At 51.9% G+C, this 14,687-nt stretch overlaps 4 protein-coding genes across 4 annotated transcripts; 2 read left to right on the plus strand and 2 right to left on the minus strand.

The window, feature by feature from the left end:
• Nucleotides 1-784: 784 nt before the first annotated feature.
• Nucleotides 785-1,870, plus strand: LMH87_010352 (uncharacterized protein; the record flags this gene model as incomplete). The annotated part of the gene is made up of 6 exons (XM_056197499.1): nucleotides 785-821; nucleotides 1,036-1,076; nucleotides 1,129-1,136; nucleotides 1,267-1,509; nucleotides 1,711-1,728; nucleotides 1,864-1,870. The coding sequence occupies 6 exons, from the start codon at nucleotides 785-787 to the stop codon at nucleotides 1,868-1,870; spliced, it is 354 nt and encodes a 117-aa protein (XP_056054543.1).
• Nucleotides 1,871-4,462: 2,592 nt separating this feature from the next.
• On the minus strand, nucleotides 4,463-5,506 carry LMH87_010353 (uncharacterized protein; the record flags this gene model as incomplete). Its single annotated transcript, XM_056197501.1, has 2 exons — nucleotides 4,463-4,582; nucleotides 4,649-5,506. The coding sequence occupies 2 exons, from the start codon at nucleotides 5,504-5,506 to the stop codon at nucleotides 4,463-4,465; spliced, it is 978 nt and encodes a 325-aa protein (XP_056054544.1).
• Nucleotides 5,507-6,039: 533 nt separating this feature from the next.
• On the plus strand, nucleotides 6,040-6,843 carry LMH87_010354 (uncharacterized protein; the record flags this gene model as incomplete). Its single annotated transcript, XM_056197502.1, has 2 exons — nucleotides 6,040-6,179; nucleotides 6,282-6,843. 2 exons carry the CDS (start codon nucleotides 6,040-6,042, stop codon nucleotides 6,841-6,843), a joined length of 702 nt encoding a protein of 233 aa, XP_056054545.1.
• Nucleotides 6,844-7,038: 195 nt separating this feature from the next.
• Nucleotides 7,039-8,148, minus strand: LMH87_010355 (uncharacterized protein; the record flags this gene model as incomplete). The annotated part of the gene is made up of 1 exon (XM_056197503.1): nucleotides 7,039-8,148. One exon carries the CDS (start codon nucleotides 8,146-8,148, stop codon nucleotides 7,039-7,041), a length of 1,110 nt encoding a protein of 369 aa, XP_056054546.1.
• Between the last annotated feature and the right edge of the window lie 6,539 nt (nucleotides 8,149-14,687).

Here is a 14,687-nt window from a genome sequence, read left to right on the forward strand (position 1 = left end):
GGCGCGGGACGTGGTCAAGACTGGCGAACGGAGCCAAACCGCGTAGGGGACGGAAGGATGCCTAGGAGACCGGTTGCGAGAGGAAGACGCAGCGAAGAAAATAGACGGTGAGGATGATGGAAGAAATGAGGGAGAGATGTATGTGGAATGGATGAGCACGAGGTGTGGAAAGCGGGGGAGACGGGATGAAAGCTGCGACAGAAGACGAGAAGAGTGGTTGAGTGGACAGGTTGTGGCGAGGCTAGGAGAGCAGAAGAGCAGCCGGGCGAGGCGATGAGGTTGTTCGAAAAATGGAGGCAGGCAGCCCCGAACAAGTGGAGAGCCAGGGCCACGGCAGAGGGTGCGCTATTGCTGCAGCGGGTTAGTGGCTGGGGGAAGCTTTTAGGGGGTGGGCTGCTTTTCTCAGCGGCATTGGGGGAATGGGGGGGGGGGGCTTCGGAGTGGGTAAGGTAGCGCTGGAATAGCACAGGAGGGACGCCAAGTGCGCTGCCAGACTGTGAGCTGCAAATCAGCGGCCGCAGCCTTGTCTGGGGTGGCCGAGGCAAGGAGCTACTTGGTAAAAATCCAATCTTGTGCTCTCTGTAGTTAATCTCATGTCAAACTAAACATAGAGCTCTGAGGGGTTTTACGGACTTTGGCCGGCCTACCAGCCCGGCAACGGAGAGGCACCTAGGTAGGTACGTACCTGTGGCTGTACCTGGCGACAAACTGACATGGCTGCAGGAGACCGCCAGAAACTGCTCTTCGGCCCTGTCATGGGGATTGGGGAGCATCGGGGCGGTGGATGCCCACTAAAGCTCCCCTGTGCGCCCTCAACTGGGGTTGGTCCGCGCTGTCACGGACGCTGGCCCACCTGCCCAGGGCCGCTGCTGTTTTAGCGTCCTCGGTCGCTGTGCGGATTTTCCACTTGCTGCCAACGGCACGCACAGCGAAAGAGGCTTGGCGATCCGCGAAATAGCTTTGTGGAGGATGGGCTGCTACAAAGAGGGGCTCAATCAATCCAGCCCGTCGTCTTAGCTTCCTCCCACCCACCAGTAGACCAGCGAGCTCAAGCTACTGGCGCGGACCAAGTACAGGTAAGCGGGCGTGTTACTGGTTCATCGGGGTCCTGCTGTTGACTACGTTTAGGTACCTAGGTATCAAGCGGCCAAGCTGTGCAGTAGCTTCCCTGGCTCGCGGAGTCGCTCGTGTATCCTGTCCTGCTGTACGGATACAATCGAGATGCTAGTTAATCTGTTTCAATTGCCAGACAACATTGCTCGGAAGACCTGACCGGCCCTCTCACTCGCCCAGCGCCGCAGCGAGCCCGGAAGCACACAGTCTGTCTGTCTTGAGCATGCCTCAAAAGTTGCCCAGGTTCGAGATGCCTGCCACATCAAACCTCAGCGGAGCGCAACATCGACCCTCCCAGTCGTCCATGTGCAGTGCGGTCGGCAGCACGGGCGCTCGGTTACTACCCATCAAGAGTCTTGTCGTCCGCCGCGTTGCATCCGTTGTCGAATCGGCCGGGTTTGTGTCCCATGTCCCACTACACAAAGCCACGACCGGCTGTATGCAAGGCAGCGCCGCCTCTGCCCACACCACCCCAGCAAAATTGTCCAGGGATGCAAAGCAGCAGGCTTGGACGGCCGGGGGGAACAAAGCAACCAAGCTGACCCCCAGCGGACGCGAAATCCTGCATCCGTGACTGGTCAATGCTCCGCCGCGAAGAGCCGGCGAGTGCAAGAGGTATGTAGCTTCTTGCCATACGAGAAGAGGGGATAATTACGTTGGTATCATGTATTGGATGCAGCTCGCTGCGCAACAGTACTGCACGTCTGCAGCGTAATCCCACTTTGAATCCAGCTGATAAATGACAACTAGTTCTTAGCGGGTGCCGCTGTATCAATGCACCAGTAGAGCACCAATCTGGAATTTGCAGCTCCTCGCCGCCGGCGCCTCCAGTTGGCTACTGCCAGCCTGGCAATTGGACGGTACCTGGAACTTGGCCAACTGCCGGCCAAACTGTCTTGCTTGCACCACCCCTCGCGGCTCAGCGTGTCTTGCTCATTCCACGACGCATTAAACTGCAATTCTGCGATGCCGCGCTTGCACCTTGCAGCATTTACGTTGGCTTTGCATCCAATGGAATATGCTCCATACCGCTGAGGCAAGGGACAATGGCCATGGGCGTTGGCGGATGCTTGTTTCGCTGTCCATGTTCAATACCAATTATCCAAGGCCCATCCCAGCCCATACAACGCCACCTGCAGCTCTCGCTGGCTCCTCTTCAGTAGCGTACCGTTCAAGCCTCACAATACAACACTAACGACGACTGCGAAAATTTCGAGAAAGGGAAAGAAAAGAAAAACAAGACTTCCGGCTCTGCCGCTTGGCTCCGTTATACTCAGCCTAGTTGAAGGACATACACCCTTGGTCAAGGATTTTCGGCCGACAAGGCAGCCCTGCATCACGTTTTTCGTGGGAATACCTAAGTTACCCCAAGCATCGTCAGTTTAGGGGCCACGATAACTTTGCTTTTTACAGTTGGGGAGGTTGTAATCGACGGCCTATTGCGCACAGCCCTAGGCCTAACTGATCAAGATTGTGTCTTGCTCACGCTTAACTACGTCCTGGCCAGGCATTTCGACATTTTTCGTCTGCCCATCAACCCATCTATTCGCATCGCATGTACTACGGAGTTCCAGTTAAATCCCTAGCTCTGTTCACCTGCATAAGCCCATGCCGCCAGATGGAGCGCTCTCATTTAACTCAACACTGCTGCCCTGCAGATACATGTGCAACACTGCTCGTTCTCTCACGGTGCGCAGGGAATCAAGGCTTGCGGGAGTGACGGATCAGATGCAATCTGAAGGCAAGGGCGGTCGGTTACCCAACAACAGCCAGAAAAGGCTCACGAACGGCTATGGGGCGAACGTCCCAGCTTGCACATGGCCTTGTCTTGCCCATGTTTCACACTGAGAAACAGCGATCGATCGACAAAGCACAGCTCCACTGAGCTCAGGCAAGGCCAAAACTGCCCGCCAGGCTTTAGCAGGCTGGCTGCTTGTGGAATGCTTGCGAATTTGGCAGCTGCGTCGCCTTGGATGCAGACAGTTGCCCTTGATGACGAGCGGGACGAAATCGAGACAGCACGCGGACACATGCCTTGCTGTTCAATACGGACGCATGCATGACGATTACCCTCTGTGGTGCAACTCGAAATGATGCCGCGCAACGGACGTGATGTGCTGGTTAGCTACAAGTTACGAGCTAGATCTGCCGCACCAAGCTCTCACCGAGAGGGGGCCTGCATATTGATTAATGCATCCATCTCACACGATTGCACACGTCCGCTAGCTCGAAGGTGCGGCCGTGGCCCTATATCATGTGTGGCACTATCGCAGTTCGCCAACTCCGCCGGTGAAACTTGGCCGGTAGCAACGAGGAAACACGTTCCCTCCTCTCATTGCGGCTGGCACGCTTTCCCTCGTGGACTAACTGTCGACAAGTCTGGGGCAGATCGGCGGCACCCCGCAATATCGCCCATTGATCCAGAACCCCCCGCCTGCTACCCACACCTCATCCAGCCTCTGCCGTTGAGCCAGTCAGGTGGCCCCGACCTGAGGTCTGCTGACGAGGGGGGATCAAACTATAAAGCCACAACTCTCTTGAGTCAAGCTGCGGCGATGGTTGAACTCGCCCATTACTCCGCCGGTTGACCTTTTATTTTTGGTGGCTCAATGCAGACCCACTAGGACATGCAAGACGGCTTCTGGGAATTGCCCGACATTGTGATCACGGCAGATGCGTCTTCGATGAGACACGGTGAAGAAATCCCGTGGTGTAGGTTGTAGACGAATCAAAGGCTTCCATCAGTAATCATGCTGCAGAGGTATTGAATGCCTCCCTTGGCCGATACACTGGCCGCTGGGTCTCTGCATCGTCGATAGAGTGCCTTATCAGGTTGATGGGCACGGATACAAAGCTTTTGGGGATCGCAGACCAGACTGAAATTGAATTTGCAGCTCCCATGCTTAATTGATCGCCTTTAATAACTTGCCGTCTCGGGGTGGACTGATTTGGCTTGGCGGTCACGGACCTCGTGGTAGGAGCCGCAGGTTGCTTTGTCTTGACGTGGGACGCTCGGGAGCGAAGGAGCCGAATCCCCGGGGCTCTGGTTAGGCAACTTGGCCATTAAAGTTGGCAGGTTATCTATCGTTACGAATTGACAGGACAATGAAAAGCCAATGAAGAAGCGGAGACCGGCGATGACATCAAGGTGGCAGTGACTACGTACAAGATCGAATTAAAACGTTTATGGATTGTACAGCTTTTGCTACCTGGCTACTCTTTCTTGTACAAACTTTTTGGGAATATTTATGTCGTTCATGAATGGCCTAGAACAAGGTGTCCAGGCATTATAGTTAATGCAATCCAATGAATCTACCGCGGGCTCTGTGAAGCGTTCTTCTTGAAAGTATCACGCAATGTCGGCAACGCCCTTTTGCTGCTTGAGCTTCTCCTCAAACTTGGCGAATTCCTGGAGGGAAATTTCCTCCTCTTCGTCGAGGATCTGGCGTACGCCCTTGACCTCTTCAATCTGCTGGGGTGTCAGTGGACCGCGTGCAACATTCTTTTGGAGAACGTGCTGGAGCTCAAAACTTACGTAGTGCATGAGCATGCCCTCGATGCCATTCTTCAGCGTCACCGTACTTGAGTCGCACGTTCGGCACGCGCCTCGGAGCTTCAGGTTCACGAAGCCGTCCTCGCCGAACCCGCGAAACTCGATGTCGCCACCATCCTCCTGAATGGCCGGGCGGATCCTCGTTTCCAGAAGCTCCTTGATCATGCCGACGACTTCGTCATCATCCTCATTGTACGCCAAGCTGTCGGCCTCTTCGGCCTCGGCCGCCTCGGCGGAGCCCGCGGGCGCCTCCTTGACGGCGACAATGGCCTCGCCCGAGGTGATGGCCTCGGTGATGAGGGCGAAGATCTCGGGGCGGATATGGGCCCAATTGGCGTCGCTGGCCTTTGTGACGGTAATGAAGTCGGCACCGTAAAAGACGGACGTGACGCCGTCAATGTTCATGAGCTTGGCGGCGAGCGGCGACGGGTTCGGCGGGGAGATGGTGGCGCGCGGGCTCAGGTACTCGACAAACGGCGCGGACAGGGTCTCGGGCAGCACGCGGTGGTTGGGCAGGAACTTGAGCGCGTCGTTGTTGGGCGTCGGCTCGGTCTGGATGAAGATGGTGCGGCGCGCGGTCGCGCTCGGGTGTTGACGGAGGAACGGCTGCTGCTGCGGTGAGGGAGCTGAGGCTCGCGGTCGCGACGCGGCGGTCGCGCTGCTCATCATGCGGGCAGAGCGGCCGTTGGAGGAGGAGGAGGAGGAGGAGGAGGATGCGGAGGCGGCGCACAGGTTCTGGCGCATCTGCATCGGACATGTCGCCACCGGCGGCCGAGAGGTTGCCGAGCGGAGGAGAGCGCGGGCCAGGACGGACCGCGACGATGTGGTAGCGGCGGCCATTGTGATGTGTGTAGTCTACTGCAAAGGGAGGGTTTGGCCGATGTGTTTGAGCGATGCGGTTGTTGGAATTGGAAGAGGCAAGTTGGTAACGAGGTGCCTGGATAGACTGGGGTGCAATGTTGAAGTCACAACTACAACGGGGGCCACGGGCAAAAAAAAAAAAGGTCAAGGGCGTATTATCGAGAAGTCATTAGTAATGGTGGAGCTATGATGCAAGACCCGAGAATCGGGGTACTTTGCGGCCAGAGAGAGCTTCGTGGCACCTCGCACTGCTCCGACGCGCGGGCGGAGCTCAGGCGGACACCCTTGGATTTTTTTGGATCTTCATTTTTCTTCTTCTCACCTTTTGGCAGCAAAACACGGCAACTTGCGAAATTTCTGGCGCCCGTGCTCTATATAGTAGGCATTGGTGGTTCATTTGAGTTCTGGTATATTTTGCTTTGCATCCAGCTCTCTCATTCTTATTTCTTCAATTCTTGTTTTTTGCACCAGAACCGCGAGAAGCTTTTGCGAACACCGACCGAGCATCGGCCATGTCTTCACCGGCCGACACCAAGTCGGCGCAAGGAAACGAATCGGCGCAGCAGGCCGCAGACGAAGCGAGCAAGTCGATATGCGGTGTCTGCCAACAAGAACCGCCGAAATATAAATGCCCCCGGTGCTACCTGCCATAGTACGTTCCGCGCCTCGCCAACACCGAAGGGCCCTCGGCGATGCCTTTTCCGTAGCCGAGGGATGAGAGATGATTGTGCTAACACTCTCGACCAACTCGCAGCTGCTCCGTGGCTTGCAGCAAAGTCCATCGCGAGAACCACCCGCCGGACCCCGAGCCGAAGCCCAGCGAGCCGTCGCAAGCCGCCGCTCCTCCGACCACGGAAACACCCACAGCCGCCGCCGCCGCCGCAGCAAACGCCAACGACAGAAGCAATCCTTTTCGCGCTCTCGATTCGGCGTCCGACAAGCTACAGATGCTATTCACAAAGTACCCCGACCTGCCAGCGCAGCTCGCCGACATCCACGCCGCCACGCAGCCGCCCTCGGACGAAGCGACGCAAAACAGCAGCATCCCAGCCTCACTGCTGAAAGGCTTGCCAAGTAAAAAGGACGCGTGGAATCATGACGTGGGCATCAAGAATGGCAAGGAAGCGCTGCGCAAGGCCCGCAGGGCTGACGGTGTCGCGGGCGAGGCCGTCAGGGAGTACTGCGAGCTCATCGCGTACCTGATGAACGGGCAGGCTGGCGGTGCCGAGGCGGCCGCCCTGCTGCAAAAGGAGGCCGCGATGCAAGACTCGGAACTCATCGAACGTCTGCTGGAAGAGGAGAAGAGGAAGAGGTGAAGTGCGGAGCAGGGAAAAAAAAAAGGGAGGCTGAAATTCGCCTCGGTATATTATTATCTGCTTCCTAATCATGAGGAGGGGGTATCGACTAAAAACTATCTTGGACGCCAGATCGCATTGCTCTCGCGGAACTCCCTGGCGTCGTTCATCATGTACATCATCTATTCTCATACAGCGCAGGCGTTTGGAAGTCTTTTACCGCCGGAATCGAGCAAACAGCGACGCTATTGGCGACTTTGGCACCTCCACGTTATCGGCTGGCGGCGAAGGGCTCTTTTCCTCCTTGTTCCTGTGAAAGCTGTTCAGGCGACCCCGCAGCTTCCACTTCGACTCGCCCTTGGTACTTTGCGCGGGCGAGGCCGACTTGGGTCGCGGCGGCGGCGATGTGGCGGCGGGCTCGTCGCTCTGGGTCCAGTCAACGCGATGGGCTTCGGCGACGGCGGCCAGATCCGTGGGGTTCATGGGCGGCAGAAAGACGGGATTTCGGAGCGACGAATCGTCGCCCAGGACGCTGCCGGTGCTCTTCCGGCGTGAGGCGCGGAGCTGCTTCTCCTCCGGGTTGTGTGCGGTAAAGATGCTGCGACGCCTGAACATGATCGCAGGATCCAAGTCTTCGGGCATCGAAGACGCTTGGAACTGGTTGCGGTCATAGTTTCTTTCGCGAAGGGTCTGCGCTCGCCGCAGAGCCTTGGCCTGTTCGATCGGTGCAGCACCGGGCACGGCTGTCGAGGCAACCTGGAAATCGCCATTGACGCCATCCATGTGATATTTGAGCGCCGCGCGAGAGAGTTTGTGGATGTGGGACTTGTCTGGCGGCGAATCCCCTATTGTCGTGTCTGCAAATTGCGAGGCTGCTACCCGTGGAACATATGGGCCATCGGACGCGGCAGGATCGGCCGACTGCTGCTCATCAAGCGCAGCTCTGGAGGCGCGCCGGCGAAAGCGCGCAGCCAGGCTATTTTCCGCCTGGTGATGGCTGCCTTTTGATGGGCGCTTGTCCTTGGGCGAATCGAGGGCGGCTGTCCTGCGGCGGAGGGACTTTACTTCGCTGCTCGTCTCCTGTGTGGAGCGAAAGGGCTTGCTCGAGGAGGCGGCGACGCGAGGCCGGCGCTTCTTCTCGTCATGGGCCTTGCGCTCGGCAATGACGAACTGCAGGCGTCTGGTGAGCTCCTCGGGATCCAGGCCGCGCTTGTGGGACGCGGCTTTTGGTTTAGGAGGCTTCAGGTTGGTAACGCTCGTCTTGCCCGGGCGATGCACAAGCTTGGTAGCCTGAAAGTCGTAGGCGTAATTCATGTTGTAGTGCATGATTCGTGTCGTTCTCGGCTATGCTGAGCAGGGCGCTGTCGAATATATCTATATAAATAGATGTATCGCGAATTGAAAATGTGCCAATACTTTTAGCGTCGAATCATTGATCTCGTGCCCAGCCTGTCTATAGTAAGGAAGCTGAGGTGAGAAGTGCCGATGGTGGTGGTGGGCGCTGCTGGCGAGCTCAACTAACTAGGTAGCACCAAATCTGCCGTGCGATGTGTGTGCCGCAAAGGCTGAGAATGCAGCCGAGCGAGTATCACGCGGTGACAGCCGAGACAAAACCGTCGTGCTTCGACAGGCGTTGAATGTCTCTGAGTGCGAAACGACCGTTTTTTGCTTCTCTCTCCCACAATGGCTTAGAAAAAACGCCACGTCGGAAGAACGAATGTCGGCTGCGGGGAATCCTGGTCGGTGAAAAAAGCAGGTAAAATGCGGGATCGGCTTGGTGTGGTTTAGACCCGTGGACCGCCAGAGGACCTCGGAAGCAGAGCTTGCAAATCACTGCCTGAAGTATCTGAGAATGAAAGACGATTCTCCAACGGACAGTAAGAAGCGGGCGGAGGGTGCTTTTATTTGGGGCAGGGAAAGTCGGCTCTCGCCCCAGGTAAGCTTTTCAGGATTGTCAAGGGATAATGGACTCGAGGTTCGGCAGGCGAGGCGAGAGTATCAGAGGAGGGTCCCCAGTGGGTGGTGGTTTGGTGGGCACAGGCCGCAGTATATAAGCTCCTGCCAAAGGGTGGATGGTACCTGTGTACGGTATGCAAGGCGCCAGGGTCCCTGGCGGTTAGACCCGAGAAAGCGAAGGCGACGACTAGAAAAAGACGAGAGAGGGAAAGAGATTGAGTCAGGACCAACGGAATAGACAAGGAGCCGAGCGGGTTTACTATGTGGAGTGGGAAAAGACGGGTTGAGTAGGCGAGAGAGGGAACTGGCATCACAATTGACGAACCGACCGCATTTGGCACGCGATCATGTCGATCCGCCTGGAGAGAGGGGGAGGGGGGGTAAAAGGAACTTGGGGCCTGTGCCGCCGCCCGGTGGCTTTTCTCTTTTCGTAAGTTGTGGGTGGGCGCGAGACGACGACGACGACGACAAGTCACAAAGACAAAATGGGACGGAAGGACAGGTTTGAGAGACAGGCAGCGGGCCAGCCCATGCACAGTGACGTGAACTGAGCCCGACATTTGCCTTGGTTCCCTGTCGTGGGAGAGGGTTATTATTTTACTGCATGCAAGAGGTCTTGTTCGTTATGCATCTCCGACCGCCCGCCCAGGGCTTCCTTTCTGTTTTAGGCCCAGTGTTTTAATTAAGCACTAGTTAATTAAACAGTTATTGGCCCAACTATAGTAGTCAGAAGGTAACGCTGCCGGGGGTGGGCGGTGGGCAGACAGCGCGGTGTGTGAGTGGATGTGCCTTGTAGGTCGTGATGGCACGATTGAAAGGGAAGAAAATAGTACGAATAATTGCCCCGTAGCGGTCTGTTACTTGTCAGGACCGCTGAAAGAGTCTCGAGCTTATTTTCTGTAACTCGGCGCGCTCAGGTGATGTCCAGTGGCGGCAATGCATTCAGTAGTCTACAGCGTAACTAGTCAGTTCTTACTAGTTGTGCTGCGACAGCCACCGAAAGCGCCATGGACTGTTCATGGCGGCCAATGACTTGACTCGGCAGGGAAATAAAGTCAGGTGGTTGAAGGAGGGGCCAGAGTACGCAAATCACACATCAACAAGCAAGAACAAAAAGGCCACGAATATCCATACACTGCAAGGAGTTGTATCCTGGCCATGCCTAGTAATGAAGCCTGAGTCGAGCATTTTTCAACAATGGTCACGGGGACCATTCCATGACGAGGGGCCCTTACTTCAACACCGGGAAAAAACACATGGCAACGCACGTCCCTCCCCTCCCCGGGCCAGATTGGCTTCGGGAAAGTCTTCGTGGCGGGGCGATATATCCAGCTTCTCAGGCGACGCATCGATAAAAACGGTGAGACGAGGACGAAAAGGTTTAATGTCGTTATAGATGGCGCGTAGGGGCTGGTGGGCCACCAATCGAGGCTGAAAGACCATGCGTTGCGATTGAACCATGCGCCATAAACATCCCAAATATATAACAATGAAAGCAGCAACAGGCCCCGGATAAGTTCCGCAAGCCACTCACCAACTGCTGCTGCGGTCCGATGCCTCCCTGCCTTGACTCCGCTGCCTCATCAAGTCGCCAATATATCAAGGTTATTGGGGGCGATTATATTTAGCTCGCCCTCGCCCTGCATGCGCAATCGACGCTATCGAAAAAAAAGAAGGTATATTGCATCGACTGATGAAAAGTAAAGGCACTTCTGCGTGACTTGACTCTCGTGTGAGGGTGGGCGACCCTGGACTTTTCCTCGTCCGGACATTCTCTCCGAACAAGGCGGTGGCGGCCAAGCGGCTACATGACACTGTCCAATCCCTCACGTATGAGAAGGGGGCTCTGTGCAGCAGAGCGCTCATGTCGCGGCGCCAGCTGTCTGCTCCGACGCTGTTTGGGACTTTTGATGCCTAATATATAGTCAATCTAACTGAGGATTCGGATATTAATTCTAGCACGGCTCCTGCTCCCGGTGGGAAACTAACCTGTTTACTGGTAGCCGCCGAGCAGCCGGGTTCCTAGACCGGATTCCGCCTGGACGAGGGCAGGATGCCCAGGACGTCCAATCTTTCCAAAAGCTTCTGAGCTGTGTGTTGCGCCGAACCGCACCGGAAAATTAGACAAGCAAAGCCAGGGTGGTGTGTGTGGATCGCATCTCATCTTCAGAGACACAATTTCGTCACATTTGCTAGTTGGCAGCTCCTTGGCTTGCATTACTCTGTAGAGCAAATTACTTGCAGCCGTCCGACATGTCGACAGAAAGCCTTAATACGCTCATTATCAACGGCTCTTCTTTCCCGCACACTATTACTCTCTCCTCTGCATGGGAGTTGGCCATTTAAAAGCAGGAAAATGTAGCGGAAAAACCTCGTACAGGCATTTCTCCATCCAAGAAAACCGACTTCCTCTTTGGACAGGGTCGCTGTACTTGATAATACACAGCTTGAATAACTAACGTCGGCCACCCACTTCTTGGCCCTACCCACATCTCGGCGCGATACGCGTCTTTAACACCACTTTCTAGATGCCGTATAACGAATCTAAAAAAAATTATAATAATATAATAAATACACTATTAGATATAAAATTAACTAAATAATCACTCTATAGCTTTAATTCTTAGAATATTATATGTAACCCCTATTAGTTATATCTTAAGCTAGCTATATGTGTTTTTAACGTCTATAATTTTAATAAAGACAGAATTAGGGTTAGAATTAACTTTCTTCTATTATTTTTATAGTAATAGCTTCTTTACTATATAGAGTTTTATATTTTTTTATTTTAAGAAGAGTATTTAGGCTTATTAGGTATAAAATTACTTTATAATCTTATATTATATTAGCTATAAGGTATACTAGCTAGTTAAAAGATATATACTATTAGAAAGAAGACGTTAAAGTTAATATATATTAGTAGGTGTTTTAACCTCTAGTAGGGCTTCTATAAGTACTAATTTTAGCTCTAAAGGAGGTGTTTTTAGTGTTATTAGGAGTGGATTAATAAGTAACTTACTTATTAGTAGCTTCACTATATTAACTAGCTATAAACTAGCCCTTTACTACCTAGTATAAATATTTTAATTTAATAGACTAGCTACTCTAGTAATAGTGTAACTTTTAAGAAAAATTCTTTTTCTAATAGACGAGAAATTATTATTATTAGGCTAGTTACTAATCTCTTTATAATAATAAGCTTTAATTAAGCTAAATACTACTATATTAAAAGGTTAAAGAATATAAGAGCTATAAGCTAGTAGGAATAGAAGGTATATATTATAGTGATAATATTTATATAAAAATTCTACTATATAATAGCTTTTATAGCTATTAATAATAAGGAGGCGGCGCTAGCTTAGAGGCGGTCTTATTTTTAGAATAAAGATAGCTTATAACTAATAGAGAGCGATTTTATTATTAGTCTAGCCCTAGGCTGTTACTTTAAACTTCTAGCCTTTAAAAGGGCCTAATTCTTTAAGAAACCACTACTCTTAAACGCTCTTACTATTAAATAGTACTAGTAGAGTAAGGCTCTTACCTAGCGCTAAGATATACTTAAAGATTATACTCTAATAGCGTATTCTAGACTACTTCTTTAGGGTAATTCTCTTCTATAATAACCCTAGTACTAGGCTGTTCTCTTAGAGACCTATTATAAGCCTAGTCTTATCTATATTATATTAGTTACTTAAAAGTATCTTATTAATAGCGCTAATTATTAAAAGCTTAAAGAAACTTTATATAATATAAGTTAAGACGCTATTAGCCCTTTTAAAATTAAGTCTCTTACCTTTTAAGGTCTTAATTTCTAGGTTTCTTTTAATGAAGCCCTATATCTAGTTCTTACTAACTAGTTCTATATCACTATTAGCTCTAGCTAACTCGCCTACTATCTGCCAGATCTGCTTATAGGTTAGCGGGTTATTTAGAGTGTCCTAAATTAATATCTAACCTCTTAAATCTACTTCTTATATTAATAGAAGCTTTTATATACCCTTAAAGGCCTCTTTATGTAATATTCTACCCTTTAATCGTTCCTATATTATTAACCGCAGTACCTCCTACCACTATATAGTAATATAGAGTTTTATACCGCTAATTATGTCCTAAATAGCATTTTAAAGGGCCTATTTAGTATATTTAGGAGATATTATTATATATATAAAATTTAACGTTAAGATAATTATAATTGCGCGAGAAAACACGGTTCTAGTAATATAGGTTTAGTGTTAAAGTGGGTGGAATGACGGCGCCGAGATGTGGGTAGGGCCAAGAAGTGGGTGGCCGACGTTAGTGGACCGCGTCCGCTGAATGCACGGAGCCAACCGAGCGCGCGCGGCGCGCTTTCAGGTAACTGTTCCTGGTGGAGAATAAGCTCCAAGACTACTGTGCGAGGCTGGGAATAGGCTGGGCTAGCAACGGGCACCAAAAATTGACGAGGAACTTCCATTGGCTGTGGTGGAGGCCCTGGATCCTGCCGCGTTGAGATGTCAATACACACACATAAGCCGTACACTAATATGGACGATGGCTTACACCAGTCCACATGTTTTTTTTTGTTCTTTTCTTCTCACATGGCATAGTATAAAAAAATCAGCCGTCAATGGAAGAAGAAAAATTCTGACCAGCGGCAAGAGGAAAAGCCAAAGCGTTCCACGTGGCTGTCAGGCTGAGAGCTCCACGGCTGTACCTGTATAACCGCACCAGAAGTGGATTGTGGGAGCTTATAAAGTTTGTCCGTGCATCAATAATCTATCCCGATAGACTGCGGCCCTGATGAGAAACTAAAAACAAAAATGTATGTTTCCGGTCATTTTCGATATATGACGGCGAACCTAGCCTTGGTTTCTGCTCAGGGCTGGAGTGGTAACTATTCGGGGGATAGGATCTGTTGGCGGCTCAGCGACGGACTGCACAAGATGTGTTGCATACTGCTTTTCCAGACCGAGAGGTTGGGGAATTGGCATCTATTCGATTGATCATCTTGTGAATTTGACGCATCAGTCGTGTCATAATAGTTTGTCACAGATCAAGGGGTGAAAAGATGAAGCGTGGGACGTTTGTCGATATCGATGTCAAATATCGACACTGCAGACACGATTGTGCTTGGCCACGCCCTTCATCGGGATTACTCACATGTAATTCCAAGATAAATTTCTTTTCGAGGGTTACGATATTACCCTTCGTCTACCAAATCCTAGGGATCTGGCTCAAAGCATTAGCTTCTGTCGGCCCGGGTGTCGGGTAGCAAGGACACGATGTTCCCCGCCGCCAGTCCCGCAGCTTTGGGCCGTCACGGTGTCGGACACCGTTGTCAGATATCACATTTGTCGTAAACCTGCTTGTCTCGCCTCGGCTGTTTCGCCGGCGGTGGAATAGAGGTTGACTGCACCACACATTGAAGCAGAATGTTTACTTTTTTCTTTCTCGTCTCCGTCTCTGCAGGCGACTGCATGCTGTGATTGAATCAATGCCGTCGAGGCACATGCCCATTTATGATGGGAAGCGTTGCGGTCCGAGGCGTCTGAACGTTTGCGGCGGGCCAATGAGAAACAGACAAAAGCTGAATGCGGTTTTAAAACCCTTTTTGTCTCATGGCCCGTTACCAGCGGGATGGGTCAACAAGTACCCTTGTCACGGCGCGCCGCAATGTGATTTGAGCTGCATTCTGCACTTGGTAAGGGTTTGTAAGACATGAAGGGTCGTATTTGCTTTTTTTTTCCGCCAAAAAAAAAAAAAAGGACCAGGCCGAGTTTTTCTCGCTCCGTAGGCGACTTGTTCAGATCGGGCTCGGGGGTACCACGCTCCTTCAATACCAGCGGACAGCGCAATGGCAAAAGATCAACATGGATTTAAAGCCATCACAGTAACACTACCAACACTGTATACGAAACCAAGTTTGGCAT

This window comes from Akanthomyces muscarius, chromosome 5, assembly GCF_028009165.1.
Source record: "Akanthomyces muscarius strain Ve6 chromosome 5, whole genome shotgun sequence".
Taxonomy (NCBI): Eukaryota; Fungi; Ascomycota; class Sordariomycetes; order Hypocreales; family Cordycipitaceae; genus Akanthomyces; species Akanthomyces muscarius.